Below are 22,606 nucleotides of genomic sequence, written 5' to 3' on the forward strand. Positions count from 1 at the left end.
CTTGAGTTCCTTTTCCTTGAGTCTTTAGGCTCTAGCAGAATCCTTCAGTTTCAATGTATTGATCTTGCAGCGTGCCACTAAAGTGCCTTTTGTATGATTAATTTTTGTTGGAAAACAGTATTTTGAATGCACAAAGCCTTTGTTACTATGACCCATCGTGTTTTCTCACTTAAGTTCTTTTTCCTTGAGTCTTCAGGCTCTGGCAGAATCCTTTTTCAATTTATTGATTTTGCCACTAAAGAAGACAGTAATTTTAAATAAACAAATCTTTGAAATAGGTCGATCTGCAAACTTCCTTAGGTTATAGCAGCATCCTTTTCCGAGTTATTGATTTTGCAGCGTGTCGCTAAGTTCCTTTTGTAAGATTTGCTTTTGAAAACAGTAGTTTTTAAAACAAAAAGCCTTTGTTACTATCAACTTGTGTGTTTCCACACTTCTGTTCTTTTCCCTTGAGTATTTAGGCTGTAGCAAAATCCTTTTCAATTTATTGATCTTGCAGCGTGCCGCTAAAGTGCCTTTTGCAAGATAAATTTGTGTTGGAAAACAGTATTTTTTAATACACAAAGCCTTTGTTACTATCACCTGGTGTGCTTTCTCACTTGAGTTCTTTTTCCTTGAGTCTTAATTAAGGCTCTTTCAGACTCCTTTTTCAATTTATTGATTTTGCCTCTAAAGGGCCTTTGTAGCTTTTATTTTGGAAGACAGTATTTTTCAATAAACCAATCTTTGTTTTAGCATCATTTCTTTTTTTGGGGCTTTGAGTCCTAAGGCTCTTCCAGAACTCTTTATCAATTCGCACTTTGGCGGCATACTTTCAATTCTGTTTGCCGCTAAAGTGCCTTTTGAAATATTTATTTTTTCATTGTTAATTAATTAAAAGCTTTGTTGTTATTACTCTGTGTGTTTGGAGACCTATGTTAATAAAGACATGTCTTGTTTCAATTCATTGTTTTAGCATCTTGTCACTACAGTGCCATTTTAGTCTCCCATTTCCCTCTTCATTTTGAGGACCCCGTTTCTTTAGGAAAACTGAAGACTGACCTCATATTATCAGCATCTTTTTTTTGCTCGAGTCTCTAAGCAATAGCAGAATCCTTTCTTTTTGATTTAAAAGCTTGCCGCTAAAGCGCCTATTGTAATTGTTATCTTTTCAAAGCAGCATATTTTAATTAAAAGCTTTATTATTACTTGTTGTGTTTGCAGACCTACGATTATAGAGACAATTCTTTTTCAATTCATTGTTTTAGTATTGTGTCCCCAGTGCCTTTTTAACTTAAACAATTGTTTTCAAAATTAGGTTTTCTCTGGCAGGGGTACACACCCAAGAAGCAGAATCCGCGTGGGCCAATTTGAAGGCTGCAATTACGGCACGGCGTGGCATAGCACGTGATGACCTTCAGTCGTACCTTGATGATAGGATGTGGAGGCAATGGCGAGGTCTAGATAATGTGATTGGTAATTTTTTGCCTGTTTTAGCCTCGCAATATAGTAACTACGTAATTTAGGTTAATTTAGTTTTTGAGGCCAGGAACAAGGCGATAAAGAGTACAGTGGAATTCCGATTTCTTAAACTTCTAATAAACATAAGAGCAAGTTAAATCAATCAAAGTCATCAAAGGCTGCGAAAAAATCGGACAAAGAATTCGGTGCAGTTCGTCTTGGGGTAAAGAAACCACTTTCGGTAAAGTTATCGGGAGGCTCGAGAATTTGAAGGATCGGGGAATATACAAATGCCTCCGAGACTACTTTCAGAAAATTATTCTACCTAATAAATTATAATCACCAAACTCAAACTCCTTGAAATTTGTTGTTATAGCAGGCTAGCTCCTGAATCGCGAGTATGTGATTAATTTTTTAATTTTCATATTTTTTTATAACGCCTGTCTCATTGACTGGTCCTTAGCCTGGTATTTTATCAGCACTTTGAGTACTACTCAAGGGGTGGGAAGATCGATGGCTATGCTATCACTGTTCTACCTGTTTTAAAACGACTTTACAAAGCAAGGCAAAAACTGCAGAAATCACCAAAAACCACGTCGGACATACTAGGAGTGACTAAGTTTTGTCATTCTTATGTTTAACATGTTCGTATTTCGGAATACTTAGTGCTGTAAATCGACCATATTTCGTTCCCCATTCCTTATAACGCATTCAAATTCTCAACGGTTCCTCGAATAACTTAACACCGGGTCACACAACGGGTGACGTTTCCATGAAATAATAATACATTTCTCCTCTAGACGTGAGCTTTACTACTTTGGACGCCCATGTCCCAACTGTCTTCTTTTTCCAAACCCCTGCGGTTTCTTTTTGTTGCGCACTCCGTGAACACACTTCAACCCCTAACTAACGCAACTTCTAGAGTGGTTTGGAAAAGTTTCGAGTATTTTTATCGCTCATAACCCTAACTATATACAATAGTGATGTGATAGCGGAAATAGTTTTTTAGTATAAAGTCCCACTGGGGCCCCCCTCCCTTCCGACAATGAAGTTGATTGGTATCAGCTTTCTTATTCATTTTATTGAGCGATGGCTGGTTGATTTTTCCACCTCCCACCTTCTTCGTTTTCCAAACCACTGCCAGCGGTTTTTTCTTCTTTTGCGTAATCGAAATGTAAGGAATAAAGAGCTGTGCGAATAGACTTAAACCCCTAACTAACGCCACTTCTTGAGAGGTTCGGGAAGGCTCAAAACCTTCACTTTACACAAAAGTGATGTGTGATAGCGGAAATAGTCTTTTGGTATATTACTCCACTGGGCCCCCCCAACAATGAAGTTGATTGGTTTCGGTTTTCTTATTCACGTGCCGGACTCGTGCTTTTAAGGCAGAACAAAAAAGGGCCTGTTCGTTTGGATTTCATCAATAAATCACTTGACTGAATTGACCAAGGATATTCGAACATGGGAGATTCAGGCGATTCCAGCTCTGGAAGCGATTGCGGGTCACCTCAGCCGATAGGAAAGTCAACGAGCAAAGTGTTCGTATGGCTGAAGGGAAAGGCGAAGTGTACACCGCGTGGAAATCCGTGGGTACTGCTGAATCGCGAGGGTAGAGTGAAAGACATTAAAATTGGAGGCAACTATTCGAGTGCAAAGATAAAAGAGCTGGTCAAGGAAAATTTTGCTGGACTTGCCGCTGTTGACTTGGATAGGTAGGTTAAGTACCAAAGCACTTTATCCCGCGTGCAGGTTGTTTGCATTGAATACTGAATGTAAACTCAGAAGTGTGTGGTCACGTAAAACCCAGGTAGAGCAAAACAATTCAAATTTTAGCCACGCGTCAAAGGATTCAAAATTTACCACTCATACTTTAGCTATTTGCTTCGGATCATTCATTAAAACCAAAGTATGAGCAGTGAACTTGCTACGAATGTAAGGCCTGCAACGGAGTTAAATGTGCACGTAATATATAAAAACAGCACCTTTTATAACACGTGTAAGGTTGGGCCGAAAGTTATCCTGATCCACCCCATTTAGAGTCATTTCACGCAACGTCATCAAAATTAAAAAAGAAAGGAATTATCAGTCGTTACTCGAAGACTTTCATTTAAACGGATTTTCAGTTTGATCAGAATACTTATCGCTCTAAACTACGCACAGATCTGAATCTTACCGAGACTGTTTCGATATTTAACTTTTTTTATCTCTTCTATTCTTGACTTTACCTGTGCAATGGTTACACAGTGAAAACAGGCAATTGGTAAAATTATTTAATTAAGGAAAGCAGGAATCTCAACTAGAATTTCCAGATTGACAGGAGGCTAATCATTGAGGCAGGGGGAGTGGGTAAAGGAGTAGAGGGGAATATGGACTGGAATAATACATGCCAAACAAGTCTAGAAACTTATCATTGATCATCTCTATTTAGATTTGCCCCATACTTTATTTACTATTTAGTGAATTCAAATGTTATTTCATATAGCCACTGTAAACTGTACGTAGTGTCGATGTTGAACTTTCCTTTCCATAGAATTCGTCTATACAAGTCTACGAGCCGTGGGAGCAAAATGGAAAAAGTTTACAGAGGCATAGCAGACGCCAAGGAAATATTTAGAATTTATGGCAAGGGGAGTTCCAATTCCAGGCGCATATACATGGTTTTGCAACACCCGAGAAATGGAGGTTAGTGTAAACTTTAATAATCAATCAAGGGTTTGTGTCATTGCAGTCAGCACCAAAAGATCGCATTGAGTGCATACACATCTATGTCATATGACCCATAAGTAAAGATAGTAAAAGCCAATTTTGGCAAAGCCACAAGATAACTGTGCTGCAAAGGCTGGTCTTTAGCAAATTTGCATGTTGACATGAATATAACTGTAGTGGAGTAAAATATATGGCTGCAGTACCCACAAATGCCTGTTAGAATTGCAATAACAGCATTCTGGAAATAACAGCCTCCTTGAAGTGGAAATACATTTTCGCTGCAATTAAAAAGAAAATCACCAGTGGTCTTTGAAAGACAAAAGCAACAACATAACCCAATTAATCTGCTGAGAAATAAAAACTTTGATATTTAAATTCTAATTTTTCAGTATTTACCCTTTTAATGTTTATTACCACTGATTGGCCGACTGGCAATAAGGATCTTTGCCTCATAAAAATTTTCAATATTTGTTTGTCATAGATTTATCAGTAAAAAACTAGTAATTCTCGCATCTTTCCACTATTTTAATGGTAATTCAAATGGCTGATTTAAATTCTTTGTTTTATTTTTCATCTCAGGATCTAACCCTAACCCTCAGTCCATACCAACACCACGAGTTACCAATCCCAACCCTCCTTCTCTCTCTCTTCAAATGAATCCCACTTCCAACGCTGCCTCCCTCCATTCTTCCACAAACCAATCACAAGCCTTCCTTCCTTCTGCTCAGCCCGATCCCAACCTACCCTCTACAAACCAACCACAACCCTCCCTCCCCTCTGCTCAGCCCAGTTCCAACCCAGCCTCTACAAACCAACCACAACCCTCCCTTCCCTCTGCTCAGCCCAGTTCCAACCCAGCCTCTACAAACCAACAACAACCCTCCCTTCCCTCTGCTCAGCCCAGTTCCAACCCAGCCTCTACAAACCAACAACAACCCTCCCTTCCCTCTGCTCAGCCCAGTTCCAACCCACTCTCTACAAACCAACAACCCTCCCTTCCCTCTGCTCAGCCCAGTTCCAACCCACTCTCTACAAACCAACAACAACCCTCCCTTCCCTCTGCTCAGCCCAGTTCCAACCCACTCTCTACAAACCAACAACAACCCTCCCTTCCCTCTGTTCAGCCCAATTCCAACCCACCCCCCACAAACCAATCCCATCCCTCCCATCACCCTGAGCAGCCCAATTCAGACCCACCATCCACCAACCAATTCCAGCCCTCCATTTTCCTAGCTCAGCCTAATTCTAACCCACCCTCCACAAACCAATCCCAAACCTCCCTTCCCTCTGCTCAGCTCAATTCCAACCCTTCCTCGCTTTCTCAACAATCAACCACTCACCCAAATCTCAGCTCATCTCAAACAAGTGTGACAAACTCAGTCATCCAGCCAGGGACTTCCAGTGATGAAGCAAGGGTAGCAAGTGGTGTTGTTAATCAAGTGGACTTGACATTGCCTACAAGTGAATGTAAGTGTTTGATTGATTTGCACACTAGTTATAAACTTAGTTGTTTTTTATTCAATCTTCCATTTGCATCTTGACTGGAAGCAGGTGACCCCTCTGCCCGTATATGATTATGATGTGACACAATTCAAAACTGTGTTGTGTTGTTTTTTGAACAGATGGTGTTTCTGCTTTTGATGACATGGATACCAGTGACCTCGACAGGAGCTATTTAGCTAGTAACCCAGTAAATGTTGACTCAGGTAATACCATGGTGAATGATTAAAGAGCATCAAATGCTGGTTTTTTTATTTTTTCTCTATGACCCCCCCCCACCCCCCCCCCCCCCCAAAATCATGATCTTTGGCTATTGCACACCAAAAACCCAATCCTGATTGGAATATCTAATAGTTATCTCCGGGGTGGGTAAGGATATTTTCTGAAAAAAGCATGCACATTACACTAGAAATCAAGTTTAAAACTGCAGATAGTTTACATAGATGATTTCAAATTGTATCATGTAATACCATTTATAAGGCAAATTTACAGAGCACTATTAAAAGCCAGTGTTTTAAGTCTTAACACTGAGAAAGTGCCCTAAAAAAGTAAGCCAAGTCAGATTTACACATTAGGTATGATGTAAATCAACAATATTTATGTGAGACTGATCAAGAAATTAAATCAAAAAGGAGGAAATTTTTACACCATATATTTTTTTTACATTTATTATAGCATGTCATTTAACTGGCACAGAACAGTGGGAAACAGGTATGTTTCGATAAAATGGATTAAAAAACAGATACACTTAAAAAAGCCAAAGTGGGATTAGCTTGAACATAATTTTATTTACTCAATAATTTAATTGAAAAACAAGAGAGATGAACAATTGGGTCTCCTGTTGATGAAGAATAGGATAATCTACAGTATTATGGTAGAGTACAGTGTGATATAGACGGATAGACTGACTGACTAGTGCAGTTTTGTAGCATGAAGTAATGCACAATAAGTAATGTTCTTGAAAGTCATTCAATTTTGTGCCATTACATTTAAGCTGGGGTTGTAGAAGAGGATATGAGTTCCTTAGGAGTTCTGGATCTGAATACTCGAGGTATGTTGGAAATATTGTCAATAATTTAATAATATTTTCAATAATTTATGAGTTCCTTAGGAGTTCTGGATCTGAATAATCAAGGTATGTTGGAATTATTGTCAATAATTTAATGCAATTACATGCAGGGCTCTCCCTGGATGATGACATTAGATAAATTTCCACCATATACAAAACAATATTCATGCCAAAAGTAGCATTTGAACTTAAAATAGAAAGCTTAACCTTGCTTATACCCTATGTAGCTGTCTGATTCATATTTCAAACTACAGCATGAGTTGGGGAATGGAAACAAAACAAAAAAAAAACAACAACCCTTAGAAGATTTTGGCACAGGTCCTTAATGGTGACAGTTCAATTGAACACTGTTACTATTTGTAAATAATAATATTGCATAAAACAAATAACAAAAGTGCTAGAAATCTGGAATTGGAGTCTAAAATATACTTGTTATTTCAAGAAGGAAAATGGAAGAAGAGTTTGAAAAAAACCCAACCCTTAGAAGATTTTGACACAGATGTCTTTAAAGGATGACAGTTTGATTGAATACCACTACTATTTGTAGACCACAATATAATAATTTTGCAGTGCAATGGTGTGTGGACAGAGCATGGGATGTGCTTTACTGTGAACAAGTGCTGATGGAGGTAGCATCAGCCCATGAGGATATTCTCCTACCAATCTTTTTGAACTTGACAAATGAGGAGGTTTGTGTTCAATAGCGATGTTATGTTTGCCCGGATGGCTTGCAATTTTCAAGGAAACTGTTGTAAATAAATACAGTTAGCATGCCTAGGTGTCAATGTGTTGAGTTAATGAGAAGTAAAATATATTAGCAGTCACATTTGAAATAAAAATAGCCTGTAAACTTTTGTGAAGCCACATTTGTCATATGTCAATTTCACTTGCTGAGGAACAGACCCATTTGGAAAAGTATACTACAGTTACTGTCTGTCAACTTTAATTTCTCTAGGTGACATATAGTCCTAATGCATGCATTGCAACAATGCACTGTGTTGCATCATAACACCAAAAGAAATAACATTAAATCTAACTCTACTTTAATTTATAGATTTGTGTATCTAGATGTGTCACCAGGCCAGGTCTGACCAGAGAAGCATGGTTACAGTGATCCTACAAGAAGGTGACAACATACCTGATGTGATAAGGTGACTATCAATAGTTAATAAAAGGTTATTTTTATCTCTAAAAGCAGGCTGCACTCTGCAGAAACAGCTTCCGATTACACTAAGTCACAGTGACAAAATAAGTAGGTTAAAATCATAGTTCATAATAGTTAATTTTTCTTATTGAGAGACATATGCATGAACCGTGCCTTTAAACTTTTCTGTGTATATAACTTAAAAACACATGGAGACATCAAAAGTGACCATGCTTACCTGGTGCAATGTGTACCCACATGACAATTTATTTGTACATAGAAGGCTACTCCAACTGATTGGTTTCTGTGTTTTCAAACATAAATTACATTACAATTTGAAATACAAACATCACGCACAAACATCACTCACAAACATCACAAAGGGTATTCAAGATTTTTAATATCCACTGTATGATGCATGCATGCTACATTTCACATTAAGTAGTAATTAATTTTAATTAGTAATCAAATATGTTTATCTCTCTCTTAAATCATCAGGATTCTGAATATTCTACATGGAATCAATCATGGAAACTTATACTTTTGGATAACTAAAGAAAAATCCAGATCTGGGAGAGAAGGTATTGAATTACTATCCGTGTTTTGGATGTTTACTAAGATACGAGACAAAAAGGTCAAAGTTACAAAAGTTTTTTAAGTCTTAATGGCTAAACATCAAGATTGTAATGTAATTCTCACACTTTACTAATATTTAAAAATGGATACATCTGAAGTACTGATATTGTGTACTGTAAAGAGTGTGTGCATAGATATGTTTCTTCATTATTAAGGGATGTTGACATCTCCTGTTCCCTTCCAGGATGTACTTATAACAGGGTGTTTTACTTTCTGTAGTACTGAGCATATCAAAATATCCTGTTATCTTCTAGTCTATGTTGTGTTTCCTTATGCTATATTTAGTGCCCCATAACAACCGCTACGCACCAATAATAGATGCAATAATGCCCATAATTGTCAATGTTCTCAAACTCTTCTTACCATTTTGTTATTTTTTATGACAGTGAAAAGAAAATTTGGAAGTGCAGGGTCCGATTTACTCATAATGGCACCCACAACTTCTCAGCCTATCCTCATAGAGTGTTTTGTGGTGAGCATTTTAAGAATGTAAATAGCCTCAAAATACAATTTGTTGAAAAGGTTGGTAAATGTTAATGAAGGGAATTTTGTATTGATAATAGTAATAAGCTTTTCTTGGCAAACAACGTTCAGTTTGGAATGTTTGAAAAGGATCCCATGCCTGCAAGTCAGTCTGTATTCATTCAATTTTAATGTCATCACTATGTGTGGGCACAAGTCAAAACAAACAATAAACATTAGGAAGTTTGAGGAAAAACTCCCATTGCTTTAAAAGCGCTTCCCTTACCTTAAGTATTATATTAATTTAAAGATAATGTACTCTTTAATTTTAAGGTTGACTTGCAGTCATGTACAATATCCCAAGCCATCATCAGGCACCAGTATACTACCTACATACCAGTTTGACCTTGCATAAATCTTGCCAATTTTTGGTAAATTGTTTTAATGTGTCTTTTTGGCCCCTTTTTAAAAATTGAACATCATAGGTTAATATTGATCTGATTTGACTTAAAGATGGCTGGAAACAAAATTGTTTTATTTTGGATTCTTATAACAAGGAGACAACCTAAAATTAGCAACAAAGGAAGATGTGGTGGATGCAGTAAAAAGGGCAATGGTAAGAGGTCTTTAATATTCGATAAGATAAAGGAAGAAATCATTATTTCCAGCTTGTTACCCATTGACAACCTTATGATCTTACAGAAAATTTTCATAAACTCATATAGCTCAAGTCTGATGTGTTATTCATACATCAGATACTAAGCTGTGTCAAACAATGTCTTTTTCACAATTAACAAACATTAAAAAGACCTAGGTGTATGCAAATTAAGTGGTTAATATGTTTTGATTATCCAGACAGATGCAGCAAATCAAAGTGAATGCTGGTGAGATTCACCTTAAGTTATTCATTGTTTCCAAAAGGGAGAGGTTAGAGCAGGATCATTCACTTAAGAGGGAGCAGGAGAGTGCATTGCAAAAGGCAATAGAGGATGACAAGGTAAATAGCTTTTCCCAAATACTTATATTGCACAAATAATGCCAATATCAATTATGTCAATCATGGCATGATTACCTGTTGCAAATAAACTAAAATAAAGAACACATTAGGAGAAAGTCAGGCAATGAAATGAGGATTATTTTTAGAAGGCTTCCTTTAAGACTTCAGGAGCCAAAACAAGCACCAGCCATCAAAGTATGGCCCAAGTTTCAGAGACATATCCCCAAACAGGAGAGGAAATGAGTGAAATGAAGTGATTCAACATAAATAATACTTGTTACCAAAAAAACTGCTATAATTACCACTTTCTCTTTTAAGACTTAGCAGCAGAAATTTCAAGATCTTTTTTCTACATTATCAATGAAATATTACTGAGGTTGTCATGTATTTATTCTGTAAGATTAAAGAATCAAGCAAGATAAGGAAAGCCCGACCAGCCCGAGTTACAGATGTCAGTCGGGAAGAAAAAAAAGAGAAAGTGAAAATCATCCTCCGCCACTCAAACGGCAAGGAAGAGTGCCAGTTCATCAAAGGTGCCTTCTTCCAGGTACATATAAACAATGATACAAATTATTAAACTGTAAATAGCACTTTGGTAAAATTATGTAGACATACAGTGATTGGCAGATAGCTTTTTATAAAAAGAAATCTAACCTTTTTTCCTGTTTAAATGATATAGGAAGTATATGACTGGGCAGGCTCCAACAATGCTCTCCCATTACACTTCTCTATCCAAAGAGGTAGGGAAGTGGTAAAACATGGAGACCTCTTGGAGAGACCAGAGGTGCTTCATATTCATGAGAGAGTAAGTAAATAATAATATTGCATAAAACAAATAACAACTACAGTACTAGAAATCTGGAGTTGGAGTCTAAAATATACTTGTGTTATTTCAAGAAGGCAAATGGAATGCGTTTGGTGAATTCAAATTTGTTCAAAATACCCTTTTAATCCTGATTTTTAGAGGTGGTGGAAAAAATATGGCAAATGATATGCTATCTCCTGGTATTTCTTAGCACACAAAATTAATCATTATGAGATACATAATACAAGTATGAATTTTGAGGGGATTTTTGCTTGCATATTCACCAATGTGCCTGCATGAGGTTTGAAAGTCACAGTTGTAAAGTGTTCAAACAGCTACCCTGGTAAATACTGTGGAATTTATGTATTAAACCTTATCTTTGATTCTGTTAACTTGTTTTTTTTTTTAAATCCAGGATGAGGCAGAGATTAAATCCCTTCTGGGATCAGAGGTTAGAAAAAAGTGAATACACATAGTAACAACTTATCTTTGAATGTATGATACAACACCACATATTAAGTAAAGTGTATGCTCGGACTGGTCAATTTGCTGCAAATTATCTGCCTATGAGTGTGTGACATGAAGCAAAATGGCACAAGTGATCAAAACAGAAAAAAAGAATGTGTATTATTGAAGAAGTAAACTGGAAAGCTCTTATCACCATAGCCAGTCTTTAGTATAAACCGTTTCTTTCTCCACACAGCCTAATTTTTCAGTTTGATTATTATTAAAAGACAAAATCATCTTTTTTGACTATTCATTTTGTATACCCAGGTTGAAAGTTTGGGTTATGACCTGAGTTTTATTCATAGAGTTAAGCATAAATTTTGAAATTGTTAATGGTAAGGAAATAAGAAATGTTAATTCTGGGTCACATGATGGCTTTCCTCATTTTGCCTGCAGGTGACATTCCAAGGAAATATTCCCGATTTGCAGTTGGAGGGTGACCCTTCATCCACAATACTAGGTGAGGAATACAAATATTATGTATTAAACTAGTAATTACCAAAAAAATGAAAAAAACAATGTAAAGAATAAAAATGAAGTACCTTCAAATGATACTGAACATGCATGAAAAGCAGACCCAGTCTTAGCAAAGGTAATGCAACCCAACAAGAAAATTACAGGTAATCTGCCTTGCTCAGTGATAATAAGCAGAAAATAAGGACAAACATTAGGGCTACATGATGTTCCTAAAAACAGAGATAACATCTTTCTTTAAAAAATTTCAGAAGAAATTGCCTTAATGCCAAAAATCAACACTGGTCATATGTTAAGTTATGTGTTGAGGGCTTATTAATTTCATATTTGTTACCTGATAAACAATGAAAGTCGCCACACAATTCTGTAATTTACTGGATAAATCATCATCACCTGTATTGCTTGAGCAATTATAGTAAAATATAGGTATATTAAATTGTGTATTTTTACATACTGAGACTAGTTCTCCTCCTGACAGATGAAGATTCGAACACAAGCAAAACAAATGAGGTAAGGGAAGTAGTGCACATTAAAATGTCACATAAAATTATTGGTAGTATGCTACATTATGAAAACCCTACCATAACATATTGCATTGTATGTTCCATAGATCATTGACCAAAAAAAGTTGACTTAAACTTAAACACGAAGGCGCGCTATAAAAGGGCATTAGCTCCTCCCCCTAATTTTGAATTCACCCAAAAAATAAAGATGGCGGACGATGAGGAGAGCCGCAACGAACACTTAGTATTTGTTATACTTGTCAATAGCAATAAAACATACCCAGAAACGGTCGCAAAATATTAGTAGAGTTATTTTTCTGTGAATAGTTTTGTTTGGAGTACAATATTTCCTCGTTTCGTGTAAAAAACTTGCGTTGTTACAGTCAAATTCAAATCGCCCGCCATTTTGAGCCTCCCCTACCCAACAGGCTATCCGTGGGGCTATCTTTGTCTATTGTGAGTCTTCATTTCACCGGTACCGTGGCAAGCAGTGTTCCAGTGAATTTATGCGCCAATATGCGATATATTCCAGGCCCGATCGAGCGGTAACGCGAACGAAATAATCGTCACTTCGCTTCGTAAGATCGGAGTTGTCTGAGAGAATCTCTCTTACTGTGAGACCTTTTGTTGAGGTTATTCTACGATTCGACTCGGAAAATGGACAGCTTTCCCCCTCCAGATAAAAAGAAACGTACAAAAATCAACAAACGTGCAAATGAACGGCGAGATCCAGCGGAACGAAACCCATTTTCAGTCTGACAATTGAAGTAAAAAAGGATCAGCAAAGTCGTTTGGAAGCTATCAAACAGAGGGTAAGCAACGCTAAATCGGCTCTTGGTATAGGTAGACAGACGCAAAATACTGATTTAATGGAAAGACTTCTCTCGTATTTTGAAATGATTTGTTCATCAGCTGTGGATAGTAGCTCTTCATCCATCACCAAGACTGATGTGCTCGAATGGCCGAGAATCCATTTTGAGAATTTTGTTGCGAAGATTACAAATAGGCTTCAGCTACTTTTTCAAGCCAAGGGCACGTTTGTAAGATTGAAGTTCCCTGTGTGTAATGACTCAGTTACTTGGCTCAGTTTTGGAGTTTTGGGACACCCTGCAAAGTACTACGCCAATGTTAGGTGAGTATAATATGTACATGACCTACTTTGCAAGTAAGCATTATCGAAGAAAAATATCCCAGGAAAGTTTGTCTCATATATATGAAGAGTTTACATGTACAAATATATCCTCTTCGATTATGTAAATTATGGCTTTCCATTCTGTTCTCCCATGTTTTGTTTCTTGTAATAAATCTGTATGCTCAGGTGAGTGATACTAAGAAAATATATATTTGCAGAATGGTTCCTGCATTCACATGTACTGGATTTACTGAAACTCAGTATCATGGTTTTACTGAGGCCGCTGGCATTGGCTGTGTGATGGACAAAACAATAGACACAAGTATGTGGTTCTTAACGTATACACTGTTGTACACTATCTTTAATATTTCTAGGATGTGATCCTCCCTGTGTTTTAACAGCAGTGTTGTGAAGTCTGTAATAAACTTTATTACAAGACTCAGGCAGCCAGAGGGCCAGGATCTAAAATCAACCAATCAAAATGCTCTATTGCCAGTCCAATATTCTCTAAGTATTGGACCAGGCATTGTCCTGAATGATCCTGCACTTGTGAAAAAGCTTTCTTCAGTCGTATGATAAATCTCTTATTAACCAAGCTTACTCGGGACTGTACTAGGAGAATATCGGCCCTCGGTCTTTTTTTGTATGGACCTCCCTGCACTCGGTCCATACTGTCAAGACCTCAGCCCGATATTCTCCCAGTACGGCCCTCGCACTTGGTTAACAAGATATATATCATGATTTAAATCTAGCTTTTACTGTACCTTGCAGCTTATTGGGCTGTATCATTTCGTTTGGCAGTATATAAAGACCAGGGATTTGGATATAGGTCTGTAGTTCAGGAATTGTGCAACAAGACAATGGCTGATGCAAGGGCAGAAGTTAAAGCTACACAAGGCTATATTGCAAGTGGGGATGTAAGTTGACATGCAACCAGCTACTTGTTCGTTGTGTGGGTTCAGTGTTGTTGAAGTTATTTGCAGTGGGCAAAATTTGAAATAACACCTTATGCAGTGCTAGGTCATTTTGTACCTTCATTCAAGTTATTTTCAATGCTCAGTTTCCTTCCATTCATTTTTTATTCTAAGTACTCTTTCAGTGTATGATAACAGATGCCAGACATGAGTGTATTCTACAGTGACAGCTATCTCTATGAGGTAAGCAATTCCAACCAAATGCTAAGCCCCATGAATTTGATAACTTGTGCCTCACTTTTCTGAAAGCCTGTTTCCACTTCTATCATCTTATCCGTCATCTTTGTGATTTTTGCCCCCCCCCCCCCCCTGCAGCACTTTTAATAAATCGATAGCTCTGTTTCTCCATTTTGGCTGTTATGATGTGGGATTTCTGTCTTACTAAAAACCATAACAGATCAAACATACCCCTGCTTTTAGCGTACAACTTAACAGAGGTGGCCCATGACTGTGTCAGATCATTGAAGAATTGGTTTGAGCAAAGAGGCATCAAGAATTCCTTTGACATCTGGCATGGTAAGTATGTATAAAAGTTCATATGTCAATGACTGTGTGGTGCTCTTCAGTTTTGTAATAATTTATTTAATCTGTTACCAGCATGTTATCTAATAATCTAAAGGCATCAAACATAAACAAGACTTTTGGTGTTTGTTGATCAAAAAAAGTACTAAATCATTCACTTGTATCATGTCATGTATTGAGTGCACTTTACAATTTACAACACATTGGCATTTTTTTCCTCACTGATAAAGTTGTTATTGTTGTAATCTATCTATGGTCATGATCAATCACAACTTATTATCAAGACTGAATTCATTTGAAATTAGTGTCTCTTTCACATTTGCATCTATTTTATTCAAGACAGTACTTGTATTTACATGTATAGAATAGTGACGATGCTTGTAGGCTTTGCCATATGCCTTGCCTGGTGTGTATTTGGCAGCTTCTAGGTTGTTTGCAGAAGCTCTTAAAGTGTCACGATATAAGGCTACTACTTGTTTGCTTTCCTTTTCAGAGATGATGTAGTTTTGGTCTTGGAATGAGTTTATTGATGATCAAGGATGGTTCAAGGCAAAGTATTATTTCAGTTGCTTTTCCATCTTCTGTTGAAATGACTCCTTTTTTCAGTTGATGATGCTCATTTAATTCTCTTGAATATTTTGGATTCATATACTCAGAAATCTTTGCGACTCAATGACAATTATTATAAATAGCATCTGTGTATAATCTCTATTGAGAGGATATAAACTACAACCCAATTCCTTTTTTTTCTCCTAGTAGGATCACAACCTAAGGTACAAGCAGTGGAAGAAGAACATGGAAAATGCTGATCAATCCCTCAAGATAATGCATAGTGGAGTTCAGAATTAGGGCATACAGTGTATAGTGAAACAATATAGCTTCTATTGTACCTTATTGTCACTATACAAAGAAATGTATACTATTTTGGAGGGAGTTGCTCATGGAGTATTGTAATGGTGATTTTATGAACGACGGTGAGCACAGTAGGGCACTCCATCAGGATTTGGCCGCTGTTTCCGAAGATCTTCCACAACACAGACTGGCATGACCTTTCAAAAATCTTCCACGTAACATCCCAATGCTTCCTTCCTGGCTATGTAAATAAGATCGCGCTATAAACCGTGGCGGTTTAGAATTGTATAAAAAACATCTATTGTCGATCTCTTGACTAATGAGCTCGTGCTGCAGCTCGACACATGTAGCCGCTGCAGTTTCCGTGGCTTCCTTGTCTTCGGAAACTGTCAAAGAAAGCAAAATTAGAATGATGCATGAGAACATAACCTGTTTTGAACTGGTAAAGCGCTGTAAGGACATCGTTCGAGAAAGTTGCAAATGGCGGGTAAAAATATGTTTCGGCAAACTAAAAAGCCCATAAGATTTTGTAGCTAGCAGAAAAGGTCATACAATTTAGATTAAAAAGTATGACCCAAAGTATGGCCTTGAAATATTTATCCGTTTTGCGAGTTCCCGATCATTGGAAACAGCACATTGAATATTTATATATCACGGTCTGACAGTATTATACAATACCCCCTCGGATCGGACATTACATTATTTTGGCATATACATTGCGAATAGTGGAATAATATCAGTTTGTTATCTTGTTGTAAATATGATTCGTTGAAGAGCCAACTTACCTGGCGTTGATTTTTTCTTTCGTGGTTTCTCTACTCGAACGATCTCCCCGTTGTTCACGGTAAGCCAACCGTTCAGCTCCTCGATTAAACTTTCGTCTAATAAAATTCTAATCTGTGAAGTACTACTTGGTGTTAGGTAAAGATATTTCAATTCTAGGGCAAGTAAAGACAGGAAAGGCACAGCAATTCTCGTATACCTTACCTTTCGAGTGTTCAAATCGGCCGCCATTTTAAATTTGACCCGCGCACGTCAACGGTGAGTGACAAATGAGCCAAGGTCTTCCCAGGGAAGACTTCCTTATATAGCGCGCCTTCGTGTTTAAAAAACTCGCATGTCCCTTGGGACGAGGTTCTTTGTGGGCCGTGACACTTAGGCAGACTGACGGGTCCCTTGGGACAAGGTTCTTCGTGAGCCGCGACACTTGGGGCAGACTGAAAGGTCCCTTGGGACGAGGTTCTTCGTGAGCCGCGACACTTGGGGCAGACTGACAGGTCCCTTGGGACGAGGTTCTTCGTGAGCCGCGACACTTGGGGCAGACTGAAAGGTCCCTTGGGACGAGGTTCTTCGTGAGCCGCGACACTTGGGGCAGACTGACGGGTCCCTTGGGACGAGGTTCTTCGTGAGCCGCGACACTTGGGGCAGACTGAAAGGTCCCTTGGGACGAGGTTCTTCGTGAGCCGCGACACTTGGGGCAGACTGACGGGTCCCTTGGGACGAGGTTCTTCGTGAGCCGCGACACTTGGGGCAGACTGAAAGGTCCCTTGGGACGAGGTTCTTCGTGAGCCGCGACACTTGGGGCAGACTGACTGGTCCCTTGGGACGAGGTTCTCCGTGAGCCGCGACACTTGGGGCAGACTGAAAGTTCCCTTGGGACGAGGTTCTTCGTGAGCCGCGACACTTGGGGCAGACTTAGAGGTCCCTTGGGACGAGGTTCTTCGTGAGCCGCAACACTTGGGGCAGACTGACGGGTCCCTTGGGACAAGGTTCTTTGCGAGAAGCATTATTTTGTGCAGACTTACTTAATGATCTTCATGTGATCTAGTTCTCATTTTAACCAAAATAATTTAAGATATGTCAATATACATACAACTGAACAAAATGAACTGTCATGGCTTCCTCCTGCATAACACTAACATCAACACCTGACCAAATAATATTAACAACAGCAAGGTGGAACAACTGACAGTATCTATTATCACTATAGTTTTAAATAAGGGTCATGCTATAATGTAAACAACTTATCAACCTAAATAACTAAGTAAATAGAGATCATGTTAGTAACATCATTTTCCAAGTGTGTTTAGTAAAGGTATTGAATGCCCTATTTTAATTTGCCATTGAAATATGAGGTCATGTAATTAGATTAGTTCATGTACATTTCATTAGTGACTATTTCATTTTATAATACTATATCTACGTTATAATAGTCATGGTTATAAAGGAAAGTAAGAGATTGAGGCAGTGGCATCTTGGTTTTTGCCATTGTCCCTTGTTGTTAAAAGTAAGTTACACGTGACTCTTGTGGATGGCATACTTCCCTTTACTTTTTATCTTGTTTCAGGAACCACTACCAGGTACATCTGGAATTTTTTTTGCACAAGCAGGTGAGAAGCATATTATCTAATAAGTAAAATAACCAGTATTTTACCAACCAGTAAGGATACTGATTTTAATGTTGGTAAAAGTGGCCATCTCTGATGTTAGTTGATCCACTGGCATCCTACTGCATTTTAGAGGATAACATGGCATAAGGATGTCATTAGAGCTACAAAAGAATTTAATCAGAAGGTTGAACAAAATGATTAGACTCTATTAGAAGATATTGAAAGAACATGGAAATGTATATTCTTGACCTGGAGACCATGGATTATGGAAATTTCCTACTGACCCTTTTAACTAAGGCCCCTACTTAACCTGGCAATCTATGAAGCATTTCCCTCCAAACTGGGACAATATAATTATCAGAGAAATATATGATTGAGAGTCAACAGCAAGAAAAAGAAAATTACTGGTCAGCCTACAATGTCTAAAATTATAACTTTTTCCCCAGAAGAAGGACAAGAAATAGAGGAAAGTTGTGTAGACATCAACAAGGAGGAGAAGAAAGTAGAAGAGAAAAAGGAGCAAAAGAAAGAAGAGGAAGTGAGGGAGCACACAGAAGAAGAGAAAAAGAGGGAACATAAAGATGAAGAGGGGAACGAACATGTTAAACATGAAAGGAAAAGGAAAAAGAAGGACAGGAGAACAACCTCAAAAAGAAAAAAGCCAATGGTGGAAAATCACCCAGAATGTTAAAAGTTTAAAAAGACTTTAAAAGGACCCTTGTCAGCCACACCTTTGTTTCTGTTTACCTGTGGATGTTTTCATATTTTATTTCATGTAGAGCAGATCCAAATATAAAAATGCACAATCAAACTGCTTAGGGTAATTTAAAAGACTTCCAGAAACACAACTTGGGACAATGCAATAAAATTTCACTTTCCCATACATTTCACATATTTTCATGGTCATCAAAAATGGTAGAGGCTGGCTAGAGTCCTTCAAAATTTGTTCAATAGAGGCTGCTATAAAGCAACAAGTTAAAAATGTTCTTTGTTTTGATGATAAACAACAAGTGTAGAGCCCAAAACTTCAGTTCCTAATGGAAATATGGTTGGTGTTATAAGGAACTAAAAGTGTTCAGTTTAGAATTTAGTCAAAGTGGGTCATATGTATTGCATGACATTTTATATTGGGTCATTTGAAAAACAAATGGTCTGGGTCAAACTATGATCTTCAAACTTCCAAGAACTGACATCATTCAAACCATCACCAGTATGTCAGAGTCTTTATGCTTTTCAAGGTTTTAGTTGTTTATTGTGGTAAACAATTCATCATAAAGTGGAATCCTTATTTTAAAAAATTACAGACCAATCTTGAATATACGATGTCAAAAAACAGCAAAATATATTTTTCATTTCATGCTTTCTGACCCCAAGTAACTGATTGAACTTCAAATCATGTTTTCAGGTTCAACTGCCATTCTCTTTTGCTTGAAAAACACTAAGCTTTTGTCCTTGTTTCATAACAAAACATAAACACAAGAACAAAGACAACAAATGAAGCATCAAACGATCAGTAAATCAACATATGCAAAATGTCTAAGTAGGCTCATACTAAAATTGTACTCATACCCACGTAATCTGAAATGCTAGTCACCTTAATATTGTGCCCTCATCTAAGGATAGTAAGCACATTTTTTTTTTTTTTTTGGTTTTCTTTAATTATTGCCAGCTGCTTTGGAAGTACTTAATATATATGAGGTAACTTGCTTTTTGTTTGTTTCTTTGTTTTTTAGTCTGTTTTTACATCAGTAAGAGTCCACAACCATTTCATTTAGTGTCAGAGTAGAATATTCCAAATAAATGAAACAAAAACATGAACTAGATCGAATACTGGAACTAGTTATGATTTGAATTTAATAGTTGATGTTGCACATGCAATATAGAAGACTTCTAAAAGAGTGCAAAAATTTAGGCTTCTATGAAACTATAAACCTTAACCACAACCATGTTTACTTTACTGAAAGGTGTGAAATTGGCTTCCTTGGGTGAGAGCACAGTGATTTAATATCTAGAGTAGGGACCCCTTGGCTTAATTCTTGCCTTGCACTGAAGAGTAGGCAAAGTTAAAATTACATTATACAGCAGGTTCAACTTAAACAACAAACATGGCAGATTTGATGTTAAGTTTATTATTTACTATGGTAAAATCAACTTGTATTTATTAAATTAATAGGTATTAAAATATTCAATTCAGTTACTAATATCAAAAATGTCTTGCTTTTTTTTTTTACTCATGATCGCAGATAAGGATTAAGGTTTTTTTTTTCAGTCAATAAAGTGCGCTAGGTCAGGCTATATGAAAATTAAGGTCAGCTCAACAAGCACTTGATTATTTTGTTAAAAGTGAACTGTTGCAGTTGTGTCAGCTTTTACAGTTGATTAGTTTGGTGGATCTATTACAAAGTTAATATTTAACATTTTAGGAATCTTATTTGTTCTGAACTATCAAATTAATTCATAAGAATTAATTTCTTTTAACTTAATTGTCAAGTCCATGTTAATCTTACTAGTCAACATTTAATTTGGTTATATCAACGAAGTTGAAATTATAAATTAGCCACTGTACTGTAGAGAGTCAAAAAGCTGAAGTTTCAAGTATTGGCCCTTAACTCTGACAAAGGGTTAATGCTCAAAACGTCAGCTTTTTGAATCTTCAGGGTGGCCAGTTTACAATTTCATCTTAATTGATCTACCCCCACTGACACAGCACCACAGTTTCTTTAAAAACCTCCAACGTTCATTCATTTGTGAACATTTAGTCAATTTTGATTTAAAATAGATTCCTCTGCTATAAAAAATATCACAGTATGATTGTGTTTCACAAAATTAACTGAATAGAATGAGTGAAACACAAAATTGGATAACAAATTTAGCTTCAAAAAAATTATAGTATCCCACCACACTTTCACATGTTCCATGAAATGCTGCTGAGCTATTATGGTCTTGGAAAATGGACATAAGTATAGTTAACATTATTCTTCTTACCATTTGTTTGCAAGATGAGAAAATTTTGCTTTTGTTTTTTCCATTCTCACTAATATGAATGTCAGCTGGTAGCTATGCATACGCGTGACTGTCTTGCATTCTGGTGCCGGAATGTTAGTTTTACTCATCCTCTACTCAGTCTTTTTTGTCCAAACCATTTTCACATTTCCTAAGAGTTATGTTCCTTTTTGGGCTAAAAATGACCAATTAAAATAGGAACGCGAAAATCTATCGAGCTTACGTAACCGAAAACTATGAAGCAGCAAGTAGGAACAAACACCCTCCGGTAAAACAATGTACCAGAAGAAACCAATGCTTACCTTAGGACCATTTCCTCCATCTCTTTAGCAGTGTAAAAATATTCTTTCTCCCTCTCGCGTTCTTTTTTTTAAATTTCAAAAAAGTCCTGAGTTCGCGACGACAAGTTTGCTAGAACATGACCACTCTCACTCGCCCCAGGCTCCCTCCCGTATTGAGCCTCGATTAGAAAATCGAGCCTCGATTGGAAAATCGAGGCACGATTGGAAAATCGAGGCTCGATTGAAAAATCGAGGCTCGATTGGAAAATCGAGGCTCGATTGCAAAATCGAGGCACGATTGCAAAATCGAGGCTCGATTGGATAATCGAGGCTCGTATGTCGAAGCTTGGCAAAACGAGGAATCGTGGTCGTTTTTGATCAGGGGCTTTTGGGCTCGTTTCCCGGAAACCGTGAATGATCCAAAATATGTAGATGACACAGTGTATGAAATCATAAGCAAGGGGGATCATTCACGGTTTCCGGGAAACGAGCCCAAAAGCACCTGATCAAAAACGACCACGATTCCTCGTTTTGCCAAGCTTCGACATACGAGCCTCGTTTTTCCAATCGAGCCTCGATTTTTCAATCGTGCCTCGATTTTGCAATCGAGCCTCGATTTTGCAATCGTGCCTCGATTTTCCAATCGAGCCTCGATTTTCCAATCGAGCCTCGATTTTCCAATCGTGCCTCGATTTGGGAGGGAGCCTGGGGCGAGCGAGAGCGGTCATGTTCTGGAAAAATTCTCGAGTTTAATTTGTGAACTCGGGAAGTTTTCGAGGAAAGAAATAAAGAAAAAAGGGAGAAAGAAAGGAGAGTAAGAAAGAGAAAAAGAATGAAAGACCATATTCTGGTCGAACTGCAAATTTCCTAAAATTCCAGAGATTATGTGGTTCGCGCCATACGAAAAAGACAAGAAAGAAAAAAACAAGAAAATAACAAGATCGATGAGAGTTCTTATCAGTTAAAGAAAAAATTATATTCTGCCTTTCGTAGACATTCCATCTTTTTTTAAAAAAAAAAAAAGCGAAAAGAATGCGAACGAGAAATAGCCCGGCATCGAAACTGGATTTTTGGGTGGTCACTAACACTTCGCCTTTTTTTTTCTTTTTTCCACAGTTTAGGTATATTTGAGTGATTCAGCTTTCTTTCAGTTTTCGTTCATCTTTCTTTCCTTCGTTTATCATTAACACAGTACGTTTCATTTTATAG

General features: G+C 37.4%; 4 protein-coding genes and 1 long non-coding RNA gene across 11 annotated transcripts; 3 read left to right on the plus strand and 2 right to left on the minus strand.

Annotated features, from left to right (window-relative positions):
* Positions 1–3,695: 3,695 nt before the first annotated feature.
* Positions 3,696–21,816, minus strand: LOC148735682 (uncharacterized). Its single transcript, XR_015998806.1, has 3 exons — positions 21,419–21,816; positions 5,487–5,601; positions 3,696–4,424 (listed from the first exon to the last, which is right to left on the minus strand). It is a non-coding gene; the product is annotated as an uncharacterized LOC148735682 (long non-coding RNA).
* On the plus strand, positions 4,624–9,954 carry LOC148735683 (uncharacterized). Its single transcript, XM_088753543.1, has 9 exons — positions 4,624–5,613; positions 5,769–5,852; positions 6,322–6,357; positions 6,641–6,697; positions 7,286–7,404; positions 7,770–7,866; positions 8,358–8,440; positions 8,882–9,573; positions 9,879–9,954. Exons 1-6 carry the CDS (start codon positions 4,800–4,802, stop codon positions 7,827–7,829), a joined length of 1,170 nt encoding a protein of 389 aa, XP_088609669.1. The 5' UTR covers positions 4,624–4,799; the 3' UTR covers positions 7,830–7,866; positions 8,358–8,440; positions 8,882–9,573; positions 9,879–9,954.
* LOC148735684 (uncharacterized) lies at positions 8,923–20,323 on the plus strand. Its single transcript, XM_088755696.1, has 9 exons — positions 8,923–8,984; positions 9,813–9,954; positions 10,355–10,501; positions 10,634–10,759; positions 11,175–11,210; positions 11,663–11,726; positions 12,219–12,250; positions 18,071–18,113; positions 18,560–20,323. Exons 1-9 carry the CDS (start codon positions 8,923–8,925, stop codon positions 18,802–18,804), a joined length of 897 nt encoding a protein of 298 aa, XP_088611822.1. The 3' UTR covers positions 18,805–20,323.
* LOC148735685 (uncharacterized) lies at positions 12,261–16,627 on the plus strand. 6 transcript variants are annotated; one of them, XM_088753548.1, is made up of 7 exons: positions 12,261–13,375; positions 13,594–13,697; positions 14,147–14,292; positions 14,464–14,532; positions 14,770–14,865; positions 15,365–15,420; positions 15,631–16,627. In XM_088753548.1, exons 1-4 carry the CDS (start codon positions 13,113–13,115, stop codon positions 14,479–14,481), a joined length of 531 nt encoding a protein of 176 aa, XP_088609674.1. In that variant the 5' UTR covers positions 12,261–13,112; the 3' UTR covers positions 14,482–14,532; positions 14,770–14,865; positions 15,365–15,420; positions 15,631–16,627. The 6 variants fall into 6 exon arrangements, with proteins under 6 accessions (XP_088609674.1, XP_088609671.1, XP_088609673.1 ...); XM_088753545.1 differs by having other exon boundaries at positions 14,475–14,532; positions 15,365–15,425; positions 15,628–16,627; XM_088753547.1 differs by having other exon boundaries at positions 14,475–14,532; positions 15,365–15,425.
* LOC148735686 (uncharacterized) lies at positions 14,911–17,117 on the minus strand. 2 transcript variants are annotated; one of them, XM_088753552.1, is made up of 3 exons: positions 16,711–17,117; positions 16,509–16,620; positions 14,911–16,109 (listed from the first exon to the last, which is right to left on the minus strand). In XM_088753552.1, the coding sequence occupies exons 1-3, from the start codon at positions 16,735–16,737 to the stop codon at positions 15,868–15,870; spliced, it is 381 nt and encodes a 126-aa protein (XP_088609678.1). In that variant the 5' UTR covers positions 16,738–17,117; the 3' UTR covers positions 14,911–15,867. The 2 variants fall into 2 exon arrangements, with proteins under 2 accessions (XP_088609678.1, XP_088609677.1); XM_088753551.1 differs by having other exon boundaries at positions 16,509–16,737.
* Positions 21,817–22,606: the final 790 nt, after the last annotated feature.

Source organism: Stylophora pistillata, chromosome 3, assembly GCF_964205215.1.
Source record: "Stylophora pistillata chromosome 3, jaStyPist1.2, whole genome shotgun sequence".
Classification (NCBI taxonomy): Eukaryota; Metazoa; Cnidaria; class Anthozoa; order Scleractinia; family Pocilloporidae; genus Stylophora; species Stylophora pistillata.

Coding starts and splice junctions, on each gene's coding strand:
- LOC148735683 (XM_088753543.1), top strand. CDS start 4,800: ATGAATCCCACTTCCAACGCTGCCTCCCTCCATTCTTCCACAAACCAA. Junction 6,358..6,640: donor CACAGAACAGTGGGAAACAG/GTATGTTTCGAT, acceptor ATTACATTTAAG/CTGGGGTTGTAGAAGAGGAT. Junction 7,405..7,769: donor TGAACTTGACAAATGAGGAG/GTTTGTGTTCAA, acceptor TTTAATTTATAG/ATTTGTGTATCTAGATGTGT.
- LOC148735684 (XM_088755696.1), top strand. CDS start 8,923: ATGGCACCCACAACTTCTCAGCCTATCCTCATAGAGTGTTTTGTGGTG. Junction 10,502..10,633: donor TCAAAGGTGCCTTCTTCCAG/GTACATATAAAC, acceptor TAAATGATATAG/GAAGTATATGACTGGGCAGG. Junction 11,211..11,662: donor AATCCCTTCTGGGATCAGAG/GTTAGAAAAAAG, acceptor TTTTGCCTGCAG/GTGACATTCCAAGGAAATAT.
- LOC148735685 (XM_088753545.1), top strand. CDS start 13,113: ATGGAAAGACTTCTCTCGTATTTTGAAATGATTTGTTCATCAGCTGTG. Junction 13,698..14,146: donor GGACAAAACAATAGACACAA/GTATGTGGTTCT, acceptor TGTACCTTGCAG/CTTATTGGGCTGTATCATTT. Junction 14,293..14,474: donor GCTATATTGCAAGTGGGGAT/GTAAGTTGACAT, acceptor GTACTCTTTCAG/TGTATGATAACAGATGCCAG.
- LOC148735686 (XM_088753551.1), bottom strand. CDS start 16,737: ATGGCGGCCGATTTGAACACTCGAAAGGTAAGGTATACGAGAATTGCT. Junction 16,110..16,508: donor AAAGAAAAAATCAACGCCAG/GTAAGTTGGCTC, acceptor TTTCTTTGACAG/TTTCCGAAGACAAGGAAGCC.